Source organism: Sceloporus undulatus, chromosome 5 (assembly GCF_019175285.1).
Source record: "Sceloporus undulatus isolate JIND9_A2432 ecotype Alabama chromosome 5, SceUnd_v1.1, whole genome shotgun sequence".
Taxonomy (NCBI): Eukaryota; Metazoa; Chordata; class Lepidosauria; order Squamata; family Phrynosomatidae; genus Sceloporus; species Sceloporus undulatus.
This window is the reverse complement of record NC_056526.1, coordinates 130,093,305-130,119,866: the sequence shown is the minus strand read 5'-3', so window position 1 is coordinate 130,119,866 and position 26,562 is coordinate 130,093,305. Positions and strand designations below refer to the sequence as shown.

Genomic DNA, 26,562 nt, shown 5'->3' with positions numbered 1-26,562 from the left:
CTACAAATCCCAGGATTCCATAGTATGGAGCCATGGCAGTTAAGGTGGAATCATGGTGCTATAACTGTGTAGTATGAAAGTACCCTTTGTCTGTATGAAACATTCTGAAAAAGATGTCTTGCTTATTTTGGAAAAATGTCTTCCTTATGACTTAGGCTGAAAGATCAGCAGGCTCTAAGACAGGGGTAGGCAAAAGCTATATCCCCAATGCATTGCACCCATCAACATGCCTCCTTTTTCCTGGAAAAGAACCTTCATCACTACTTAGGGGCTCTGCAAAGCAATTTCACAGATTCAGAGCCTCTTCCAGCTTGTTTTTGTTTCAGATGGGATCAAAACCACTACTGTTAAACTCAACCCTCTTCTGATTCTCTGTATCTTATGCCATAAATATCACCCCTATGGTGTTAACTTCTTGTAAAACATTCTTGATAGAGTACTCCCAAGTCTCTGTGGTCCCATAGACTCTTCTGGAACAGATTAATTCATTTGCTGCTGAATTACACGGCGTGCAATTTAAAACTCAAGTGAAATTGTTAAAAATTAACTAAAATTAATCCAAACTTTTTCTGAAAATATTAATGATAGTGATGACTTAATCTATGAAGAATTAATTTTTAATGGAACAAAGGTAATTAACTGGGAGGGAAGAAATATTGAAATGCTGAGCTAAGAAAACTATTAAGTTAAATAAAATATAAAGTAAAAGAAATAAAAAGTGAATTTGGGGAGAATTAACCCTGTAAATCAAAAATGCATAATAAACTTAATTTTTAACTTAATTTTTTTAAAAAGGTACTCTTTGGAGCATTTGGTCAACTTGAAAAGGCGCCTTACTACAGAAGTCCACCCATGTTCAAAGATTTAAAACTGAATGTGGGTTCTCTATCAAGGTCTACCATTGCATTACTACCACTGGGAAAAAGATATTTACCTATTAACAATTCAGTTCCTACATTCAAACCAATATGGGGAAAAATACAGAAAAGTGGCACATGGACTTTCTTATACTGACTGCTGCTATTATTAGCAATGTGCTGCTATTGTTAGCAAATATCCCATTCTGGTCCTATGCAGCCCCCCTTTCTGGCTGTCCGTGCCCAGCCTTTGATCCTTATCAAAGTAAATTCCAAGAGCCCTTTCTTCCTCTACATGCCAGGATTGCTGCAGGAAGGACAGAGACATAAAACCATAAACCCCCTCACTTTGCTTACCATTTGCCCCACTGCCATTTGCCCACTCTGTTACTTCCCATTCCCAGGGTCCATGCATATAATTCATTATTCAATCTACTTCAATATTCAATACATACATCCTTTCCAACCAGCCACACCAATCAAGACAGACCATGCCCCCATGGAAAATGGCAAAATCAAAGTTTGCTTTCTGGAATTTATATTTTAAAATAGTTTCAAACCATGGATACTTGAATCTATGGATAAAGAACTCGTGGATATCTTCTTCTATAAATATGGCTTCTTTTTCTACTCCAGGCAACACCAACAGAATAAGTTGAGACTTTCAATTCAGTAAATTTTTTGTTTCTTATGGTTTTCTCCTCAAAATAAAAAGACAATCAATTATTTCCCATCATAAACAAATTTAAAGGGTTTCTCTGTGACAATAGCTAAGCTTATCAATGAATTATGAAAACCTTCCAAAAATAATGAAATGAAAATTTGGAAGAAAAAATGTTAAAGTTGGAGGCCAGTTTTAAGTGTCAAAATAGAGGAAAATACTTATAACGGGATACATAACTACCATCATAACTTGATGCTTCTTCAACAGCAAAGGAATTTGTGATAATTATATATGTTCTATAATTATATTACAAATATAAAACTTTACATATGATTGCACAAAAGGCAACCCTCTAGAGCCAACTACACAATATAATAAAAATGAGTCTCCTTCAACAATGTAGAATTTTAATAACACTTTCAGAATGCTGGTTGCGAGCCAAATTACACAGCATCTTAATATACAAAATGATTTCAACACAGAAAATAAGAGTGCACAGAAGGATCACAATATTTAAAATAAACCCACATACATTTAGGATCAGAAATATTTTCTGAGCATGCACAATAAGGTACATTAATATTTAACCTTTTTTCTCTCAAGTTCAGATTGAAGAGGAGAAAAACTGCTGATGTTTTAGCCACTATTCCTGAAATGTATGGCACAGGTCCATTTTTTAATAACTAAAAGCAAGCTAAAACCCTAATTATGACATCTGGCATGAACAACCTCAGCATAGACTGAAGCTCCCCCTTTTTTCTTAAAGGAAAGGAAATGATTACATTACCTTAGAGGCTGGTTCCAGAACTGTAAAATGCTGGATTGGCTAGCACAGATTTAGACCAATAAACAAGTTTCCTCTTAGAAATTAAAATCAGCTCCAACTAGAGTCCCAAAGGTGAAAGCCTAATGATTTATTCACTTATTGTCTACTAAATGGAAGATATCTTGGGGGAAAGGAATTAAAGCTATTCTAACAGTACATCCAAATACAAAACATTTTTCACATATAATTGAACACATGCTCATATACCACACTGCAACAGGAGAAGCAATTAAAGAGATGAACATCTGGTAAAATATCAAGGTGTAATATACCAGGATGGATTTCACACAACACAGTATTTTGTCTGTTGTATAGATGTCTAGCCATACTGCTTGAAAGGCAACATTTTGAATAGTTTGGCCTTTATGCAGACCTACTAAGCAATACTAGCATGTTAATGAGGTTGTCCTTGAGTTGTCCAGGTAGGGTCAATATTCATAAGTTATGAGTTGTGGTTTTTGTTACTCTGTTTTGACCAATTCAGGTATCATCACTGGTCAGTCTTTGTTCTGTTCACAGACAAGTCTAGGTCTCACCTACAGGTTCTATTTAGAAAAGGTTTAGCAAGTTACAGAAGTCAGAGCTTGAAGGTATGGCTGGGAAGACAAAAAATTTATAGGCCTGATACAGTCTTTAGATGTCTGCTTAAACTGTAGTGGCTATTAAAAAGTTATGGCTAACTTCAAGATGAAAGACATTAGCAGCTTCTAAGAAAAGAAAAATCACAATCTTCTAGAGATTTAATTAGATGTAACTCACAGAGGCTTTTGACTTGGTCTGCTGTTAATTGAATCAAAATCAATGACTATCTTGTTGCACTTTGGTTTGAATTTCCTAAAAAAAAGAAGAGGGAGAAGAGAAAGAGAGAGAGATGGATATTAGCTAGTGAAGTAGTTAAACATTTTGTTTGCTTTGGCTCCCAACTAAATTTTAAGAAGGGAAAAATATCCTTGGATTCACTCTGTGTTGTATCTCTACAGGAGCCAATTATAGTGCACCATACTGAGAGAAACCCGGACAAGAAAGACTAAGACAAAAAGACACATGGGGTTGCTTAGTCTGTATGTTCTTCAGCTATTGGAGTTCATAAATTAGCCAGGAGTCAAAGAATTTCTAACAACTTAGCTGCAGGAGGTGGCATCATGAAATCAGTTTTTCTGTAACATTTGGTATTTTTTCCCATGGCAATTTTTCATACAAAACTTCCAAAATTTGCTTTTGCAGTCTTAGAGCAAAGGGGACAACACATTATGCAAGGCTGAGAAAATATAAGCTAGTGAAGCTGAAATAATTTTAGAAGTTGCAACTTTAGAATTGTAAAATTAATATTAGCAACAAAGCTCATCCTTTTACATCATTAGAGCATCTGTTGCAGCAATTAGCAAGAAAGGTATTTGGGGACTGTGGATATATTTTACAATCTACCAGTAAACAGAGGATTATGCAAATAGTGTGGATTTAGTGTCTCATTAAGCTTGACAATTCAGTTCTCGAGATTCATTAAGCACACCCATATCCTCACAAATCAATACAAAAAGCAAAAACAGTCAACACAATGATAAATACATTTGGGGTTGCATACAAGCTTTATCCAGCCCAACAGCAGGAAATGCTGGAGGTTGTCTAACTCGGGGAAGGGGGGGGGGGAAGTCTGGAAGTTACACATCCACTTCACCAACTGCCTATGGTAGACATATAATTCACTGAAAAACCACAGAGTAGGACTTTATTGGTTCACAATTTCTATTTTGACCCACCAGATAGGAGCCAGCCTAAAGTTAACTGTTGTTATACATATGACATTTAATAAAGTCCTGCATTAATATTATAAAGCATCCTCATGTTTGAAGAATGATTAATCTGATAGCACATTAGAGGTATCACATGGACTACTGAAAACATTTAGTTTTTTCACCAGCTCTAAAAATCACCCATATTTTAGGACAATGAAAGACATTTACCTGAAGTGTCCTCAAGGACTGGTAAACTCTAGAAAACAAAATACTACCAATGTAGAACTCTCTATCTTCTGTTTGGATCCGGTTTCAAATTTTAAAAATTCTCTTACATCTAGAGTACAACTGCTTTGAATATTTATATAAATATGTCGTCACAATGCAACAGATAATCTTAACAACAACTACTACTACGACTACTATTTATTATTATCTTTTTAAATTATATCCCGCATTTTCCCCAAAATTGGGAGTTATAGCAACTTATTATTATATAATATTCTTCATATTGTGTGTGTGTGTATAATAACAACTTATTGTTCAAAGTCAGCCCTAAGTCATAATTAGAAACCATGTAGTCCATGCACATCTACTAGAAATAAATTCCACTGAATTTGATCAGGTTTATTCCCAAATGAGTGAACTGCTCCCAAAGGTATAATTTTATATATAAGATAAGGATATTTAAGCAGATAGTGTGCGTGTATGTGTGTGTGTGTGTGCATACTCTCCTTTCAAGTTGCCTGTCAATTTATGACAATCTCATGAATTCCATAGGGGTTATTAGGTGCTTTTGCCAGTTCCTTCCTTTAATACACCTGGACATAAGCCCTACAAAATTCAATGATACTTGTTTCTGAGCAAGGATGCATAGGATTGGGATGAAAATAGTAAAACCAACCCACTGAGAGTGAAGTGCTCCTTACATCTTGACTTGTTCTCTGCTGCCTCAGGCAAGACTAGAACTGATGGATAAAAAATCCAGGGAAGGTGATTCTGACTAACACTGAGAGAACTCTCTATGTACTTAGTAAAAAGGTGCTCAATGATGGAAAAGATTGCCTCAGGACGTTGTGGAAACTTTTCCACAGGAGATATTTAAGCAGATGCTAGATAACCTTATGTGAGAGATGCTGCAATTGCACCTGCTTTTCAGGTCCATGGCTGAGCACTGGGTTGAACAGGATGATCTCTAAGATCCTTTCAACTATGTGTCTGTAGCCCTGAGCCAATTTATGAACATTTCATCAAATGGGTTGACAGCCAGGCCTGATATAATTTACATGGAATTCAAACATATTTGACAGCAACCTTTTCGCCCTTTATACATGCAAAAAGATGATATGGAGTGGTTGCTCCCAAATGTTTGGATGTTGTGCTAATTGTGTCAGACATGCTGGTTACCATGCCATTCCCATCCTTGCTTGCATAAAATATGACATCAGAGACACCAAGCAAATAGAATGGCCAAAGAAAGAATTTGTCCAAATCAGTGTCAATGTAAGCACTGTATCTTAACTTTTATCAAAAAAGGAATGATCCCTTTCTCTAAGTAGTAGTGAAAATTGAGAGCTTCGCTTGTCCTAGGAGAACCTAAAAGCACTAACCCACTAATTCTAACCACTCTAGCGCTACTTCTTATCTTTTTGAATATTTGGGTATGAAAATAGAGGCGGCAGCAGGTCTTTTGCGCTTTCCCTCAAAGAAGCGAGACAGAGTAGGTAGGTGTGTGTGTGTGTGTGTGTGTGTGTGTGTGTGTGTGCTTTCTGTTTTCCCAGGATGGAATAAGTTTAGCTTTTCGCCACTCTATTCAGAGAAGGAGATGGTTCCTTTTTATATAAGAGTTAAAACTGTACCTTAATTCCTGCCTTTACATATGCGTGCCCCACACACATCACATGCCCCGACATCACACAGTCACCATTTAACATAGTTCCTTCCACTTTACACTGAGGAACAGTTATGTTTGCCAGAATTTTGTAAGTTCCTTTGCTTTGTCCTTTACATCCTTTGTTACATGCCTCTCAGTTTGACCCTTGATTTATCCACAGATCATATCATGGCCCCAAAACCTTGCCCTCAACTGATACATAAGGTCAATGTATACCTGAATATTAACAGTATATACAAAAGGGAGAAAATTTCTTGCTGAATAGTGGATCCTATAAATCCTGTTAATGGTCATGGGGCTCCAAAACAGCACAATACAAGATCACAGAAGCACATGAAAGGAAGAGGGAGGGAAAAGTGTTACAATGCTTCACTGCATAGTATCACCTGTATATAATTCCAGCTAAATCAAACAAGCGCCGAGCAGCTGTCATCTCTGGAGTATCATGGTATTTGTCAGACATAAAAATAACTTCTTTGATACCTAGAACACAGCAAGAAGACATCACAAATCAAAGCAAGAAGGTTTAGATACCTCTTAGGATAGATTAATTTAGATTTATGTAGCCTAAAAGAAGCTTCTATTTAGAAGAAAAATTTTCAAAGAAAATAGTGTAAGCTGGTCTTCTGGTGACACAGATTTGCTACAAGTAGTAGATCATGTGTTTTTAATTATCAAGTCAAACCAGCAATGAACTGGGTGTAAAATGCAAATACATTTGACTACAGAGCCAACTTCTTACCACTTACTGACACAGTGACAGCTATGCCAAGCTCAGTCCTACTCATATCTCACACTATCAGCATGTCATAATAAGACCACATCCAGAACATGCAAACAAGTCACAGAGAAAAATCCAAGAGTGAAGGCTAGCAATAGACTTGTATGATATTTGTAAAGGAGACTGGTTATTGATTTAGGCGCTTACCTGCTTCAAAACTTCTTATAAACCAATTCACATAATAGCAAATTAATTTATTATGCATAATTGGCTGGGGACGTTTCAGAAATCAAACCCCACTATTACATGAAATCTCATTTGTCATTATGGAATGAGTACAAAGACTTAAGGATTTCTAAGGTTTCATTCCTCATAAAATGTATGTATTCTACAAAATTAACCTTCAGTAGTCTTTATTACTAAGGCAGCAATTATTATTAGATACTACTTACATTTATGAACCTTACACATTTTATTTCACTTTGTGGATTCTTATTTTACATTTATAGTATATTTTGGCACTTTTATTTCACTATTGCCCTTTACCATGTGTTAACTAATTCTGTCATAGCTGTGAGCTAAAAAATCTCTTTTTGACACCATTAATAGGTATAACTTTTGTTTCATGTAATGTGTATTAAGTGCATCTTCTTCCCCTTGTGCCTTGCGTTTCAGTGCTGATCAGCTTTTAACATCTAGATTTGGAATTTGGAAGACTTTTCTTCTGCAATTTACTAAAATATGGCCCACCCCAAACAGTTAATGAAATATTACATTTCCACTCAAATGGCTAATTTATACAATGCCTTGGTGAAGTATTCCATTCCATATTTCCCATGTTTTGTTGTGCTACAATTTGCCAATGACATGGATTTAACTGGAGTTCTTACCACCAACCAACAAGTACCAGTTTGTTTTTGTTTACTTAATTTTTGTGCCACAGTGAAAATATTTGGCAACTTTAGACTGTTAAGTATATCAAGTGGTAATACCAATTAAATCCATTCCAGTTGCAGATTGTAACACAACAAAATGTGGAAAAGTCTAAAGGGATGTGATTACTTCTACAATGCACTTTATCTTAAATAAGGATCTTCCAGTTTCCAATTTCCAAAGTGCTGTTTTATTCTCCCAATATTTCACCATTTTTAAGTGTGACCAAGAAACATTCCCAAAAAGGAATGCACTTATAAGAATAACTCAATAATACATTCCTTTCTTTTTGCCACCCAGTTTAATGATACTTTCCTTTCTTTTCATCAAGGGTTGCATTCACTCCTACAGTGAAAAACACATAAGAAGCTGACTTATACTTGAATCACACTATTGAACCACAATGCCAGAACTAGAAATATTAACTAAAAGCAGATCCTCAAGATTTCAGATAGTGGATTTCCCTAGAAATGCCAAGAACTGAACCTGAGATATTTTGCATGCAGAACAGGAACTCTATCACTGAGATATGAACCTTCCCAGAATGGAGTGGTACACTCTGTGAAAACAGAGCACCGAGGGCAAGGTATGTCCACCAACACTGATGGTATGTGACCAGATCCTCTTCAATGGTGATTCAGTAGAATTTTATGCATCTCCACAAGCCAGGGGTCTCTGAAAATCATAAGTCTTCTCTAAAACGTGCCTTAATGACAGATATTTTACTGGCATCTAATAATCTAACAAAAGGGGCCCAACCATCAGATTAGTACACCTGCAGCAGTGACAAGGATTTACAACTATTGTAATGAAAGGCTTAATTATAACAAAGATCTAAGAACTCTTCTGACATTTATGACCAAAGACATAAAATCTTCAAGGGTGTACTATGTTTGATGTTCAAATTAAAATGTTACATATATACTCCCAGGAGAACCTGTATCACACTAAGTGGCTTTCTAAACTGGCATTTGGGACGTCCGGAGGACGTCCCATTTTAAAAAAGGGGCGTCTCTTTTAGACGCCCCTGGGCCTAGTACGGACTCCGTCCGTACAAGATGGCGCCGGCCCTTCTACATGGCCGGCGCCATCTTTGTGTATCGGACGCTGAGCGTCCGTACGCGTCGCGTCCCTTGTGACGTAGCGAGTGCGCCCCTGGCGCCTCGCTACATCGCAAACGCGACGGAAAAAGAAGCTCCATTTTGGAGCTTCTTTTTCGGTCCGCGCGGGAGTCGGGCCGTGTGAAGGCTCCGTCTCCCCCGCGGACCTACTGGCGGCGGCGGCAGAGCGCCGCAAAGCGGAGGTATGTACCCCGCCTAAGTTTACTCTCCTGCAACCCACCCCCATATTATCTTCACAATGTGTCAGAACACTGTAAATTGACAGTAATTATATGCAATGCTTGCACAGTTCCTTGGCAGTTCTTGGTATAGGAAGTTGCAAACTTAAATTAAAAACAAGCTAAGAATCACAGAGGATGCAATTAGTACTGGAAGACTTGGCACTACTCAAGTACAGAAAACACAAGGAGTGTCTTAAAGGTTGATAGTGCAATTAATTTAGATCTAAACAGCCGCAATTTGAAAATCAAATACATCTGTGCCGAGATACCCGCAAATAGTCAGTGCAGCATTACTGACAATTCCAGCTGGCACCTTTCCTTACCTGCCTGGATGATGAGCTTTGCACATTCATTACAAGGAAACAAGGCAACATACATGCTGCAGCCTTTCACATCAGCCGAGTTCTTGTTCATTATGGCATTCAGTTCAGCATGACACACTGATTAAAGATAAAAAGAACACAACAAATACTCATATGTGCGTTCATTAAACTGAGTCATCAATCTAAAACTTAACAAAGTGGTAAGCTGCAAATGCCTATGTCCTTCCAGAGGCAAACAGCCAGCACAATTTGTCACACAAGAGAGAAATTTAGACGGGGGAAAACGAGGGAAAATAATCCAGAGATATCAAGATCAATGAAGGTCAAGTGATCTGGCCAGGCTTGCAGTGAGTAATGAAATCATTAAGCACATTAACACAGCCGTTTATGAACACCTACAGGACAAAACAAAGCCATAGGCTGAAGGCCAAGTAGTTTCAGCCACCCTAAATGTGGCAATATCTCACAGCACCAGCGCTCTCAGAGAGCATCTAATTGCCAATATAAAGGAGTTCATTTATGTGTTTACATGCATGAATAGGAATGTTCATTTGATTAGGCTAGTGCACTTTGTGGTCTTAAGAGAGGAAAAAAGTTATGAAGGAAGAACAAGCCATTTCTGCTTCCAGGTATGAGAACTGACAAGTAAGCTTGAGGAAAAAGCAGCTAGCATTAAAAATTCAATTTAGAGAATCATTTTGCACTGCTACCATTATTTACTAGTGCCTAGTAAAAAAGTCTTTTGATATGTCTACTAGGATAAACTTTTGATAGCTGCAAGGTCAGCTTGGAACTATCTGAAGATAGGTTTCTTTTGAGTTTTATTTAGTCCTAGGAAGTAACACTTGGATCTTTTGAACACTTGGATCTTTTGAGTGACTTTGTTTAAAAGGGTGGAAATCTATCTTTTTGTTGTACATTTGTTGAACGAGTTAGCACTGATTTATCTACTTTTGACAGGTATGTTTGGGATGCAGACTGCATGTTCCATTGTCTGCCCAAGATGCAAAAGCCAGGGTAACCAAAGGTACAAACTGTTTCCCCTGTTAAATTAGAAAAAGTGAAAGAGAACAAGAGAGAGTGAGAGAGCAAACAGCAAATTCCACTGCCGTACTGTAATCATTCTAGAAATCTCTTTAATTTTAAAAATGGTTTGCTTTATGGGAGCTGTACACTGAGATCTGCTGTGCAGGAATTATTTTATAGCTTCTCAGATGTACCAGACTACTTGTATGGTTTTTGGACCAGGGCCTGTACATTAAAAAAAATTTACAAGATTTTTTTCAAGAGCTAAAATATTGCATGCAAGATATTTAAGACAGAGATACAGGATGGCTGAACAAACCAAATTCAATTTTATAGGTGACTTACCATATAGATTCATGTACAAGTTGAACTCACATATAAGTTGAAGGAAAGTTTCAGGGTAAAAATCATGGCTTTTGTTATGGCCCAAGAATAAGTCAAGGTTAAAACTTAGGGGGCTATAACAAAAGATGAAAAACACCACTTCCGTCCACTTTACACCCCTTCTCAGATGCTGGAAAAGAGGTTTGAAAACTGGATTGGGGAGGAAAGGAAGTGGAGTTAAATGGTGTGTTTCTTTGATGGGAAGAGAAGGCTTTAAAATCGGATTGGGAAACTCTCTCTCTCATACACACACCCGTACAAAAATTCTTGCCTCCAGGAACGAAGAGGAGGGAAGAGTGGGGCATCACGGCAGTGCTTGTTTCAGGACCTTTCTAACCAGTATTAGTGTATTGACCCGTATATAAGTCAACCTAGGATTTTAGGGTCAATTTAAGACATAAATTTCTCAACTTATAGTCAAGTATCTACAGTATATGGATGATTTAGTAAATAAACATTAGCAGTAATACTTTTGAAAAGCATGTACTAGGAATTAAAAAAAATAGAATATGACAAGAAAACAGAGTAATAACAATTTCTGATTTTTAAATAAAATTGCATATACCAACATACTTAAAGTAGTTAGACTTAGTCAAATTTTGTTTAGCATACATTACTCTATGCAGTAGTTTATTCCTGAAATATATTTACACAACTCTAATTCAATCTTGTAAAATTAGAGAGCAAATCTGCTCAGTGTGAGCTCTAACATTTATATTTGTGCTTATATTTGGCTTATATTTATTTATTTGTAAATAAACACATTTCCTAGTCAAGACTAGTTGTCAGGCAAGTATTTCTACAGTCATGGGCAAAGACGGAACCAAACAAAAAGTCCAGGCGACATATTATGGCAAACTGCTGTAAAAACAGCTTGTCATAAACTAATAAGCAAGACTTTTGCATATGTTACAAAACTAGAAAAGATGTTCTGTCTTGATTTTTAAAAATGTGCTAAACTAAGGCGGGTTACACACCGCCATTTAGTACGTAATGAATACGTACTAGAGTTAGGAAGGGGCGGTGCTTCCGCACCCCCCTAACCCTAGTACGTATTCTGTACGTACAATATGGCGGCAGCCGTTCCACATGGCCGCCACTATATTTACGTATCGGACGCTGTGCGTCCGCACGTGTCGCAGCGTCTATGATGTCGCAAGTCCGCCCCTGGCGCCTCGCGACGTCATAGAGGCGCTGCTTAAAGAAGCTCCATTTTGGAGCTTCTTTTTTGGTCCGTGCGGGAGCCGCGCGGTGTGGCTGCTGCGGCTCCCGCACGGAGAAAGCGGCGGTCTGTAACCCACCTAACTTAACAAATTAAGCCTTGAAAACTGAATTGGGCTTTTTTCACATTCAACAGTTTTAGCACTTTGAAAGCATTTTAACTGCATTCTATTGAATCCTGGAATTTGTGGTTTGGTTGGGAGGCACCAGAGGTCTCGGGCAGAAAATTATGAATAGTTTTATGAAACTACAAATCCCAGGATTCCATATGATGAAGGTAATTCAAGTGGTATCAAAGGCTGAAACTGTTTATTATGGAAGCAGTATTTCTCAACCACCCAAAACAAAAAGACTTTAAACTGGCTGGTATTTTAACAAAGTCAATACTGTTAAGTTATATTTTTCTAAATATCATCCAAATTTTCAATTAGTTTCCAACTTATGGTGATACTAGGATGAACCTATCACAGGATTTTTCTGGTAAGATTTGTTGTTGTTTTTTTTTGGGGGGGGTTGCCATTGCCTTCCTCTAAGGCTAACCCATTGGGTTTCCATGGCTGAATGGGAATTCAGACTCTGGTCTTCCAGAGTCTTAGTCCAAAACTCAAACCACTACACCACACTGGCTTTTAAATAAATATAGCATGAGCTGGGGAAAAGCAGGATCTCCATGTATTTGATCCTACTGTAGCCCTGTTTGCCTGCCTGCAACAGAGAACGTAAATAGCAGCTGCTTCCAGAATTCCTTGCTGAGCATGCAAAAAACAGCCAAGCATAGGGAAAAGGAAGAGCAGATAAGCTTGCTTCACCAGATCTCCCCAACATGTTAAAAAGTGTAGAAGTGTGGCCAACAAAATGGAAACCAGAAAAAAAGTGGAGGCCGATGAAAGCAAATGTCCACTTGCATGGATGCAAATGGACATTAGAAATTTCAAGCTGTTTTCATTTATTTATGCCAGGGGTAGGCAATCTTTTTGAGCCGGGGGCCGGGTTGCTGTCCCTCAGACAACTGGGGGGGCCGAAGCCAAAAAATAAATAATTTAATAATTTTAAAATAAAATTAAATATATAAATAAACCAGGACAAATGTAGGACAAAATTTTCAAATGGAAGACACTTTTCAAAAAAAATAATGGAGGACACGTGAAAAAATTTGCTGATTTTTAAAAAAATGTTAATATAAATGCGTGTTTCTGAGGCTTCTATAGACAATTGCCCCCCAAAGGCCCCGGCGGCAATCGGCGGCAGGACTGGGCTGGGGCCGGTCCCAAGGCCTCGCCGGGCCGCATCCGGCCCACGGGCCGCAGGTTGCCTACCCCTGATTTATGCAATGTTTAACTGACCTGTTGTTTTTTCCATTCCACATGTAGGGTTAGTTTTGAATAAACACATTAAACTACTCTTCTTTTTTGTGGTGCAGGAACCCAACCCTGCTCTATACAGGTTGCTTCTGCCCTGATACTAAATTTTCTGTTAAAGAAGTCATACCAAGAAACAAATCTACTTCATTAACTGAGATATACCTGCAATGTTTATTATTTTTAAAAAGGCATAAAACAAGGAATCTAATTAGGACATTATAGTCTTTACCGTAGGGATATTTAGTGTCAAGTTTACTGTCGCCTGTTCTTGTCCAAGGTAGCAAGTCATCGCTACATCCATTAGGCATGCCATTGTAGCCAATCCCAACAATCTTGTTTTCTGAATTCACAATACAAGCACCAACCTAAAACAGAACCAATACATCTTTACCATAAATAAAGCAGTTTATTTTGTGAACTAATACTGTACCAGGGGATGTTTTTTTCTGTCCTAGACTGTGCTTCACCTGCAGCAGAAGAGTAATAGCCTGGAGGGTATTTTCTGATTCACTTCTGTCCCTAGAAGCCCAAGTGATCTCAGTCACACAGAAAGTTTTTCACCTGCTAAAGCTTGGAAAGAGGTAGTCTATATACAGTTATCCATGTTTTGGCAATTAGACTACTGCAATGTGTTGTACATAGGACAGTCTTTGAAGTCTGCCCAGAATGTAAAGTTAATTCAAACCATGGCAAGCCACTAAACTACTTACTGGGACTGGAAATTAAACACACAGTTCAAGCATTGGTGTCTCATGGACCAAGTAAGGGGGGTGTACCCCACAGCAGTATGGTTGGATGAAGTGCCCTCCCTGTTCACCCTGCAAATTACTCATAATTTTACCATTATTTGAAAAACTATGCTGCCTGCCAGTATATATCTGAAACCAATTCAAAGTGAGAGTGCTACTCTTTAAAAACCAAATGGCCACCTGTGGCAAGATCTTTTGATGAGATCCTTCTTGGGTGCCCCACCATCTAAGGTGAGTTGAGTGACAACTGAAAAGAGGTCTTTCCCAGTTCTGAAATTCTCCTACCAGGAGGTTTGTCTTGTACCTACTGTAACCTCTTATAGTGCCAAGTGAAGACTGTTTTGTTTTCCCAGATTTGTAATCTCTTTTTAATCCTTGTTTAAGCCCTTTATTGTTATTTTATTATTTATTGTAAACCACACTGCAAATTTTTAATTGAATATGAAAATATTAACAAAACATGTGATATTCTAGTACATTTTGAAAAACAGAAAAATCAATTTAAGCTCAGTTTAAGAGTGATCTTTGATATGGCGTATTTTAAAAAGAACCCAAACACAAGCATGAGAGAAGTAAGATTGAAATGTGTGGGTTGATATTTACTCAGAAGCCTTCGAACAATTCAAACATTTTGACTGGTAAACTGTCCCAACTAGGACAGATCCATTCAATCAACTACTGAATGGTGAGTGAGTCAAGAAGTAGATAAATCTAATGGATTCAATGAACCTACTCTAGTCAGGACTCAAAGAAAATTTAGGGGCGGCCTGTAGGCGCACCTTTCCCCGCTGGATCGAGGCCTCAGCGTCCAGAGCGGCAGCTGCTGAGGCCCCGATTCGCCGCTTTCCGGGCTGCGGGGAAGCGGAAAAAGGCCCCTTCCCCACAGCCTGGAAAGGGGTGTCCTTGGGGCTTCAAGCCCCAAGAACACCCCGCAGCGGCGGGGAGAAGGAGAAAGGGGCCATTTGGCCCCTTTCTCCTTTGGTCCACTGGGCGCAGCTGCCTGAAGGCTGCGCCCAGCGGACCAAACCAGGAAGGAGCTCCGAAACGGAGCTCCTTCCGGGGTCGCGGAAAGGGCACCCTAGGCGCCCTGCCGCAACCTCAATACGTCACAACTGCGCCGCCTCGTTTGGAGGCGGCGCGGTTGTGATGTATTGATGGCGGCGGCCGTGTGGAACGGCCGCCACCATTTTGTGCGTGCACAGCGCGCACCAGGGTTAGGGCGGTGCGGAAGCACCGCCCCGCCTTAACCCTAGTACGCGCTCTGCGCGTACTTTTAAGCCTGTCTATAACGGGCCTTAGTTATCTAGTTGTTCTGCCCTATAGGTCTGCTGCAAGTAAATACTAAACTAAATCTGTTTCAGCCTGGTCCGGCTTCACCATCTCTGGTGAAAATCTACAAATACTGGGGAAGGTTCCAGTATTATAAAAGGGTCCAGTATTACAAACCAAACTACAAAACGCAAACTCATATTAACCCCACAATTGTTTGTACAGTACTTCACTTTGTGGACAAAACTAATGTTTCTGTGTCTTAAAATCTAGAAATAAGTCAAGAGAGAGGGATTTTTTAAAAGCTTCCTATATTATAGTCCTAGAAAAAACTCACCCCAAAATATTCCAGTTTCTTCAACAATAAGTCCCACTACAGGTTGAGTCTCCCTTATCCAGAATTTCCAAATGCTCCAAAATCCAAAATACTCCAAAAGCCAAAAAATTTTTCATGGGTGGCTGAGATAGTGACACCTTTGCTTTCTGATGGTTCAGTGTATTTCACGCAGGAAATTATTTTTAAAATTATATAAAATTACCTTCAGGCTATGTGTATAACATATATATGGAACAAATGAATGTTGTATTAAGACTTACGCCCATCTCCAAGAAATCTCATTATGTTCATAGGTATTTCAAAATCCAAAAAATCCAAACACTTCTGGTCCCAAGCATTTCAGATAAAGGAGACACAACCTGCAGTAGCATTTGTGGGGAAACTTCTGTTGTCTGGTGGGAAGTTTTGTCAAATAGGTCATGTTTGTCCAGTGCCAAACAAGAACTACTTCCCAAGGAAAGAATAGTTTTTGGTACACATACATACACACAAAAATCCAAAAACCCCAAAGCACAATTTATTTTGTTATAAATTGGCCTAATGATGATGTTGCTTTGCCTGACTTCCTTGTGGTTTTGCAATAGATATTTCAGTGAGCCTACCTGTGTGCCATATTCTTACCTTACCTGAGAATGTGGATCCTTGCTTCTTTGTGCTGAGAGGAAAGCAACAGCCATAAAATATTCAGGCCATTCTAAATAGTCATCACGTTTTTTACAGGTCATCTCACAGCTATACCTACAGAAATCAAATAAAATGACAGTAATGGTTGTGATTTGCATGAACTGTTTTATTTTTATTTTTTTAAATGCTCTATTAAGTGTACTTTGACCCCAGTGTTTGAGTCTCTGGAAATAAGTCAGTTACTGTGATGTAGAATTCCAGAGTGGCACCAAAGTTTAATTAGTACAAATAACAGAGCATCATTTGACCCTGAAGGTTACAGATTCAAATCAAGAATTTAATGGTGGAGAATATCATTGTTTCATATCTGCCCAGTGCCTTACAAGCAACACTACTTTTCAAACCAAAAAGGCCAAAAGGAGACTGAATTATCTCATTTAAAGCTGCAATTTGCAGGCTTTAAACTGCGTGGGGTAACTATTATATATTCTTCAATATTACCTTCTTTGGAGCAATATTGAAAAGGTTATGTTCTTTGCTCCAGTATTACCAACATTAAGCTGCTAGAGCAAAGACGTATCTTAGGCCAGCTATTCTGATTGCAAACATCTAGTGCAGTTTCATTTGTTACAGCTAAAACTGAAAAAAGAATATGAAACACTGTGTGCTGAACACTTCTTGTGGTGTTATTCTGTACTAAAAATGGTTTTCAATAACACTACTCATAAGGAGTGTTGCCGACAAAGATTCTCATGTCAGTACTCAAGTGCTCCATCTTTGAATCTCTTTGTACTACAGGCTACAGTCTGTAATGGCCCCTCTTTTTTTAATTCTGCACTTCAGCAAACACAAATAGGCAGATAAAAAATGAACCACAACAAAAACATTTCAAACAAACTTAACTCAACAAACACATGATCTGAGAGGGTACAATTTACATGTGCTCCAGTTTAATTCTTTAATAAACAGAATACACAGGGACAATACTTTTAAGAGACCCACAAGTTGGTTGTGGCTTGAGAGGTTTTGCTTCTCATTTCGTACACACATAAAAACCAGGAGCTTTATATCCTAATCCTGCAGACATTCATTTCATGTGTTACCAACAGTCAGCCATCCCTTTTACAACCTGCCCTCAACAGTCTGAAAAAGTACATACTGTATCTGTTGTTTAAGACCCATCTGATACCACTCAACCACTGGATCAAAAAACAAAAAGAACAAAAAACAATTTGTAGGTTTTACATATACCAAGACATCTCTCTCATCTTAGCATTTTCCAAAATATTTTCCACTCACTTCTGTTTGGAAGGCGCTCACTCATATCCAGCATTTTTAAAAAATAATATATAATATAAAGGAATGCTTTAACATAACCTCCTTAGAAGCAACCTCATGGAGATATATTCTATTTTCTTTGTTGTTGTTGTTGTTTTCTGTTTTTTCATTCCCTACATGGGTACTCCATCCCCGGCTGCCCAGATTATCTAAACATTTGAAAGAGCACCCTGAACAGTGAAGCTTTGCAGAACAGAAAGAGAAGAGAAAAATCAGTTGTACAAGCCTGCCCTCTGTTCCCCCACTGGAAACAATCCAATGGTTATAGATTTCTTCATTTTTATGTCTTTTTATTTCTGAAAGACTATTTCTGTGCTTTTATTAAAACAATCACACCTTCTCCTTCAGACGAAATTAACCCAATGGCATTGCACTATATTCAAATTAGTAGGTATTAGTAGGAAAATTGATGGCCTTGGAGATGATTACAAATTGGATGTGGTCCTATGAAGAAGTCTTGCAACAATGAGAGTACTTGGCATCTGCTGAAAGTCATGTTCTGGTGGGGAAATAAATTACCTGAATCTATCCATAGTGTTTTGGTTCCTTAGAAAAAATTCTGTCTTTCCTACTGAAATCTGGGTTTTTTTCAACAAGGGCTGAAATCTTTTAATTTCAGGCCTAGGCTCATTTGAGCCTTTAAATTGACCCTCTGTCATGATGTAATGAACAAAGTGCTTGATCTTGACTGGTGTCTTAGAGAAATTGAGTTTGTAACCTCTTACATCTTTGTTTAGACTAAAGCAGTGATTGTTCTTCAAGTGAGTTCCCTTAGGAATTTTTAAAAAATGGGAAAGAGTAAGGTTTTTTTTACGAGTTGTTTTGTATTTTTCTGTTGAAGTCTCCATAGACACCAGAAGAAATAGCACAATGGAATATGTTGTATAATATCAGGAAAATTGAATTTTGGATCTGTAGACATGTACGTAATTTTATCATTGAGGCCACCATTGTTTCACAGCTTTTGGGCATACTTAAATGCCAAATACCAAACCAGGATACAAAAATATTTTAATAAATACAAATAGAATAATAATTAAAAATCCAATCTCATTAAGATTCATGGGGCATGATTCCTTTTATCAAAATAAGTTCGGTATGGACATGGGGTTTTTTTGGCTACCGTATATACTCAACTATAAGTCGACCTCATGTATAAGTCGAGGACAGGTTTATGGATTTTGATCTGACCCATGGTTAAGTCAAGGGTAAAACTTAGAGGCACGCAACAAAGGATATAAAAGATGAAGCTAAGGAAAATGATGTCAAGGAATTTACAACATTTTGGCAGGCATAATTATGCTTTTCCAACCCAAGCCTTCAAAGAGGTCAGATGCGAAGCCTTGGTAAACAGAGTAGAAGGGGTTGGTGCTTCTTTTAGGTGTTCTTGGGATGGACTAAGCTCTTGCTTTTCACCACTCTACTCAGAGAGAGTGGTTCACTTTTTTGACTCATAGATAAGCCAACTTAGTTTTTTTGGGTCAATGTTTTTGCCTAAAATTTCTAGACTTATACATGAGTATATACAGTATATATCATGTATGTTAAATAACTGCCAGTATTTTCAAATTAGTATTTTGAGAACAAAGAACAGTACTGGCGGGAGGGAGTGTTTCAAGACTTTTTAAACCATGCCAAACAAATGTTCAGTAGGCATAAGTAAATAAATAGAATGGCAAAGACTGAAGGAAAAGTGAAGATGAATTTGCTGTTCAATTCAGGTTATATGTGTTTGAGGAGCAAAATCAAGGGTAAAACATTGTTCACTGTGCAGTAGAAAAATTCAGTTACATCATGGGCAGTCAGGCCCTCTGTATCCATGGATTCTTTATCCGTGGATCTTGAAAATGTTTTTAAAAACTTTAATTTTGCCATATCATATAAGGGACACCATTTTACTGTGTCACTGTATTAAATGGGACTCAGCACCCACAATTTAGGTATTCATGGGGGTCCTGAAACCAAACTCCAATGGATACCAAAGGCCTACTGGGGATATACAAGGGATGTACAGTGCACCTGGGCTATACGTGGCTTTCAGCTTATGCTGAAAGCCATGCACCAGTAGAGGAAATGGTGCGTGCACTGTGCTGCATGCACGAGCCTCAATGTTTTTAATGGGGCTCGAGCTTTCGCAGTATGTCCCTTACATGGGGGGGAAGGGGGTTCAGAACGGATCCCCCACGTAAGGGAAGGGCCAACTGTATACTGTATCCCTAAGGCTGTTAGTGGGTCTGTGGTCTTGTAGATTTGTGCTTAACATCCCACTGTGGAAGGTTTAACCTTTAATGTAGTTTTTAACCCTGGATAAAAATAATAACGATCCTAGGTTTGTTTTGTACATTAGGTGAAGTAAATAAAAGTGATTGTATAAGTGGAAGGTGTTTTCTGCAACCAATAGATAGTCTAACGTATTTCAAATGGAAAATGTGGAAATTGCAATGGGTGTCCAGCTCAGAAGAGCAATTTCCATTGCAAGGTACCATTTAAAATTTATCATAGTCATCATTAGAGTGGAACAGTAACCGAAAGAGGGTGACAATAGACATATTTGGGACTCTGTGACTGAAGGCAAGATATTTTGTAACTTATCTAGCTTTAACATATATTAAAATACAGTATTACATAATGAATAGTAACACAAAAACATTCTAGAGAATAAGGTCTGCAAAGCAGGGAATACTAAACAGAGCAGACGAGAGAATGTGGTTTTCTGAACTTTCTTCTGCAAAAGAAGTTCTTTGATTTGTGAAGAACAAAGGACCATATTTTTACCTTTGTACCAGTCTGTGCATGATATTTAAGAGAATACCCAGAGCACAAGTAGGGATACATCATACCACCAGCAATGTATGAAGGCTTTTCATTAGTGGGAGACTTGGATCATCTGAGACATCTCAACCTGTCAAAAATCTGAATTGCTTTTTCCAGTAAGAGGTCTCTTTACACCAAATTTAAATTCAGTTGAGTAGAAACAGGAAGAAAGGTTGGTAGGCTATCCTGGATAAGAGGAGCGTTGTGATTAGTGGGAGAAGTTTTAAATGTTTTAAACGTAATCTTATTTACAATATACATGTACGTTATATGCATTTGTTATTTTTTAGATTGTACGCCACTGGCAGGTTTTATTATTCTTATCAATTTAATCCATTCTATGTACAGCGCTGTGCAAATTTACAATTTACATGTAATAATAATAATAATAATAATAATAATAATAATAGCTTTTAGCAAAGTTCTCTGGACGATCTGCAATAATAATAATAATAATAATAATAATAACATAATTTATTTATATTCCACCTTTTCCTTGAGGAATCAAGGCGGAATACAAAATAAAAGTAAAAATCCAATCATATCTTTAATTCCAATCACCTTGTCTGATCAGGAAGAGCCTCTTCCCTCTCTGCCCCAACCATGAAGAACTACTGATGTTCTAGGTTTCATAGAAACAGGCTGATTTTACTCATAAAAGGCTATTCACATAAATACTGCCATGTTAATAAAACTTGTATGTATTCTGAATCTCATTCTCTACCTGTCCAGAATATGTTACAAATTGTGCTTTGAATTTGGTCATTTTATACTCATAAACAGGCTAAATATTAATGACTCTCAGCTGTGTTTAATCATATTATAATTTTATCAGCTTAGAGATTGAGATATATAATATAATATCATATTATATTTTATCATCTTAGGGATTGAGATATATTAAAGCTTTGGCAATTCGCCACCTATGAAAAACTGCATTCATCACCTTGGCTAAATTTCTTTGGACATTAACCTACCTTGCTTGCTATTCAAGGGCATCAACTGCTTCCTTTTCTTTAGATTTGTCTCCTTTTTCACTTCCCAATCAAGATGAAATGCCTCCATAGAAAAGGCTTTTTATCTAAATAGTTGTGAGGTTGGTTTTCCCCCCTTTAAATTGAATACTACCCCCTGCTTCGAATATTGACTGTAATCAAAATCTTTATAGGACATAATATTGTTTAGTTTTATAGATTTCTAGATTTTTGCCTATAATCAGTCCCTCTTGAATACCACCAGCATGGAGTCCCCCCCACCTCCCAATATACAAAGAGGTCTGCATTCACAACACTGCTGTGCGTTTAATTATTTTTGTGTGCTTTATTATGCCTGTGTCTCTGTTTGGAAAAACACCATAGGAAAGCAAGCTTTTAAAAAGCTATTTGGGGGAATATCTAAATGATGTATTTTTTAAATGAGTGCTGGTATTAGCAGCCCATGAAACTTGCAGCTTTCATGTAAAGTAAAAGTAATGTGAAGCATACAGTCTTGTAAAGCAGAAATAACAAAAGTGTGGTATTCTTGATTACAACTCCTATCATTCCTCACTACTGGATATGCTGGCTAGGACCGATGGTAGCTGCAACCCAACATCATCTGATGGGCAAGACATTTGCAAACCTTGATATACCTTATATACTCAACTATAAGTTGATTTCATGTATAAGTCAAGGGCAAATTTTGAGGCCAAAATTATGTATTTTAATATGAACTGTGGATAAGTCAAGAGTAAAACCTAGGAGAATGTAACAAAAGATATAAAAGATGGAGCAAAGGAAAACAATGCCAAACAACTTACAGATTTCCAGCAGACCTAAGTCTTTGTGCCTACTCTTAAGGCTGGATGGATGAGAGAGTAGAGGGAGATCAGTGTTTGCAGAACAGATAACACTCTTGCCTTTCACCAGGAGATATGTAGTTCTTGTTTTTTAAATAAGAGTTAAAGTACAATACTTACATTGACCTGTGGATAAGTTGATTCCCACTTCGGCCATGGAAAAGCAACTGGGTGACCTTGGGCAAGTCACACTCTCTCAGCCTCAGTGGAAGGCAATGGCAAACCTCCTCTGAACAAACTTTGCCAAGAAAACCCCACGATAAATTCAGTTTAGAGTTGCTATAAGTCGGGAATGTCTTGAAGGCACACAACAACAACAAAATCAGTGTGTTCACTCACCATTCAACAATTCACTGAATGGGTCTACTCTAGTTGGAGAATAATCAGTAGTATAACTTATTATCTGTACTGACTAAATTTTATTCTGCATTTTGTGTCTCTGTATTCATGGCTGCTTTTTTTCTATTTTAGCATTTATTTATTTACTTAGCATTTAGACATTCTATTTTAGCCTTTATTTATTCTATTTTAATGTACTATTTTTGTATGTGATTAATTGTACTGTTTTTTAACGTCATGAACAGCCCTGAGTCCCAGTTTGGCAAAAGGGCGGGATATTCTATTTTAGCCTTTATTTATTTATTTATTTATTTCCTTCCTTAGCATGTAGGTACTCTGTTTTAGCATTTATTTATTTACTTAGCATGCAGGTACTCTATTTTAGCCTTTATGTATTTATTTAATTAGCATTTAGGTATTGTTATTTAAGCCTTTATTTATTTATTTGCTTAGCATGTAGGTACTCTATTTTAGCGTTCATATATTTACTTAGTATGTAGGTATTCTACATGGCTTCGACTTAATATTTCAGCACTTATTTATTTAGCATTTAGGTATTCTATTTTAGCATTTATGTATTTACTTACCATGTAGGTATTCCACATGCCTTTGACTTAATATTTCAGCACTTATTTATTTATTTAGCATTTAGGTATTATATTTTAACATGTAATTATTTACTTAGCATTTCTTTATATACTCAGCATTTAGGTATTCTATTTTAGCATTTATTTATTTACTTAGCATTTATTTATTTATTGCATTTTTGCATCCACAGGGTCAACCACCACCACACATTTTCAGCACTGCATTTTCCTAATGCATTTTACAGCACTGAAAGAGTCACAAATGTTTGGTTCTGCTTGCAAAGCACCAGCCGTGTGCAGAGGTTTCTGAGCCTTGGAGGATGGCTCTGGGTTCAAATCCATAGGAAGCCCACACACTGGGTGATCTTATGCAAGAAGTCACACTCTCTCAGCCTCAGCGGAAGGCAATGGCAAAAAAACCCTCTGAAGAAATCTTGCCAAGCAGGCAACGACTTGAAGGCACACAGCAAACACAACAGCAACAAATGCACCTACCCATTGGGGATGCTGGTCTGTGGTCCCTGGCCAGCACTCATTTCCTTGCAGCCTTAAGACTGGAAAAGAGCCCTTTCTTTGTGCAATTTGCAATTTGGCGCCAAACCCCCTGGAATTGCAAGAGGAGGAAATGGAGGAGTTTGGCTGTTTTGAACTACATCCCCCATGATGCATTGCTCTAAGGAAGGCTGGGCCAAAGAGGAGGGTTGGTAACAAGGCATGCTGGGGGATGTAGTCCAAAAGCAGCAGAGGCTGGTTTGATTGGATGAACCTGATTCCAGTACTGTATTACTCCTCCTGGGAACTGCCTCCCTTGAACTTCTGCTGACTCTCTCTTCTCTTGCTAGTTTTAAACCCTGAATTAAAGACTTTCTTGTCCTCTCTGAAGCATTTGGAACTGCATTTTAATTATTGTTTTATTATTTTATATTAGATTATATGTATTAGTTGGGGTTTTTTGCAGATTTATTTTTTGCAGACTTTTGCAGATTTATTATATTTTAGCCACATAAAAGTTGCTTGTTGTTATTATCATTAACGTTTGTTTCTATAGAGCTGTAAATCTGCACAGCGCTGTACATAATGAACATCCGAGCACAAATAAAAACAAATAAGAACCTGTAATTATTATTATTATTATTATTATTATTATTAAAATTTATTTATTTAAATTTGCACAGTGCGCTACATAATGAATATTCAAGTACAAATGAAAACCTCTTATTATTATTAATCAAGTTTATAGGACTGTAAATTTGCATAGCACTGTACATCATGAATATCCAAGTACAAATAAAAACAAATAAGAACCTGCTGGCAAAATCATTGGCAGGTTATATGCTGTTTTGATGATGCCTGCAAGGTGCCATGCCAATATATGCGCTATATAAATAAACATAATAAATCTCAATAATAATAATATAAAATTATAGTTTATATTTAATAATAATAATAATAATACCCACTGAATAAACTTAGGCAAGTCACACTCTCTCGGCTTCTTTCTCCTTTCTTGCCAGACACAAGTTTTTTGGATTCTCCTATCTTCTTCCCTTTGCATCCACTTTCTCCTTCCTTTCTTTCGCCTCTTCTTTCCATACATCCTTTGGCTTTCAAAACAAAGGAAACCTTCTTTTTCTTCTTCACATTACTTTCCTGGGAATGGAGACAGAATATCCCTTAATCTCTCCAGGGGCCTGTCATTATTCTCATTCTAATCACACTGTCTACATGGCAGAATTAATCCAGTTTGACACCCCTTTAACTGCCATGGCGCCATGTTATGGAATCCCAGGATTTGTAGTTGTGTGAGATATTCTGCCTTCTCTGCCGGAGAGCTTTGGTACCACAACAAACTACAGATCGCATAGCATGGGATTCCATAGCATGGAGCCATGGCAGTTATAGCAATGTCGAACTGCATTAATTCTGCAATGTGGCATCAGCCTTGGGCAAGATGTTTACTTTTGGATGCTATAGCTCCATCCTCTGGAATCCTGGGATTTCTAGTTTTACAAAGTCTTTCAGCTTCTCTGCTTGTGCCTCACAAAATTACAAATGCCAGGATTCTGTAAGATGGAGCCATGGCAGTTAAAGTGGTGTCAAACTGCATTATTTCTACTGTGTACATGCACTCTCAGTCAATATTTTTATAGCTGGGATTAGCAACTACACCTCACTTTTACCTTCTTCTTTTTTAAATATTGCATACTCTCTAACTCTCAATTTGTAAGAGACCTGTCTCTTTACAAAAGAAATCCAGATATTCATGTCCATCCCAAAAGTACTAGGAGCACACTTGAAAACATGATTTTTATAACAGTAATATTTCAGATAGCGTATGTCACTAAGCACAAAAAGTTAATAAAACCTCCAGAATAAAATAATAGAATAGACTAATAATATCAATGCCCCTGTAATGACAACAGAATAATAGAACAGAATAAAATAACAAAATATGCCCAAAGCAGGTTAAACATTCACCAGTCACACATAAAGAGAGGTGAGTGATGCAAAGTTGGTTGAAACAATGAGGATTATAACCTTTTCGAATTGCTGGACTGGATGATTGCAAAGATAATTAAAGACACAAAGTCATACTCTGGTACCTATTAAAGGCAAAACATTGGTATTTCATAGTGAGAGTCACATCCACCACATTCACTACAAGCACAATATATGGCATTCACAATATATACCATATAACATCTGAACTAAGAACAAAAACAGCAAAATGCAGACCTATGACATCTTCCATTTTTTCTCCTCCAGTGGAGGTTTGAAAGCTTGCATCATGTATATTGTGCATTGTGATTGGTCCAATAAAGGTATCACTGTTTGGTGGGTTTTTTATGTTAACAGATTTGCTATATGGCTAACGTGGCTACCCCTGAATGTTTTCTGGATTACCCAAACATGTAATGGAATGTGGTTTCTGGCATCACTCTTATCCAGTCACTTTGAATTTGGTAGGTGCAGCTGCTATTGACATATTTTCTGAAATATGTATGACTGATGAATTTTGTAAGTGTGGCTGTTTCAAATGCTGGATTTCTGGAAATTTGGTGTTACTTCCAGATTCATGATGGGCCTTCATATATCTGAGTTTTTATTTAATGTAACCATCAAATTTTGGACACTGAAATGAGAATCAATCTATCCCTCGGTGCCACACATTTTCTAGACATCTGCATTACTCTTTTGTCTTCCTTCTAATAGGCTGACATTATTTTATTTGAAAATGACTGCTTGAAAGTTATGCAGAGAGGGAGATGTCATTTTGATTTTTTCCTATCAGGTGCCAAGATATTTATGAAATGTCTAAGACCTATAAAAATACATTTAGAATCTTTCAGGAACTTGAACAACATTTAATTATTTTGACTGCA

The 26,562-nt window shown here is 37.5% G+C and overlaps 1 protein-coding gene across 6 annotated transcripts; it reads right to left on the bottom strand.

The window, feature by feature from the left end:
- Positions 1-1,378: 1,378 nt before the first annotated feature.
- On the bottom strand, positions 1,379-25,936 carry DCTD (dCMP deaminase). Of its 6 annotated transcripts, none has more exons than XM_042470827.1 (8): positions 25,916-25,936; positions 24,640-24,829; positions 16,267-16,378; positions 13,515-13,650; positions 9,294-9,410; positions 6,361-6,457; positions 3,107-3,181; positions 1,379-1,558 (listed from the first exon to the last, which is right to left on the bottom strand). In XM_042470827.1, exons 2-8 carry the CDS (start codon positions 24,774-24,776, stop codon positions 1,546-1,548), a joined length of 687 nt encoding a protein of 228 aa, XP_042326761.1. In that variant the 5' UTR covers positions 24,777-24,829; positions 25,916-25,936; the 3' UTR covers positions 1,379-1,545. The 6 variants fall into 6 exon arrangements, with proteins under 6 accessions (XP_042326761.1, XP_042326764.1, XP_042326763.1 ...); XM_042470830.1 differs by lacking the exons at positions 24,640-24,829; positions 25,916-25,936 and adding exons at positions 20,378-20,602; positions 23,675-23,788; XM_042470829.1 differs by lacking the exons at positions 24,640-24,829; positions 25,916-25,936 and adding an exon at positions 23,675-23,926.
- Positions 25,937-26,562: the final 626 nt, after the last annotated feature.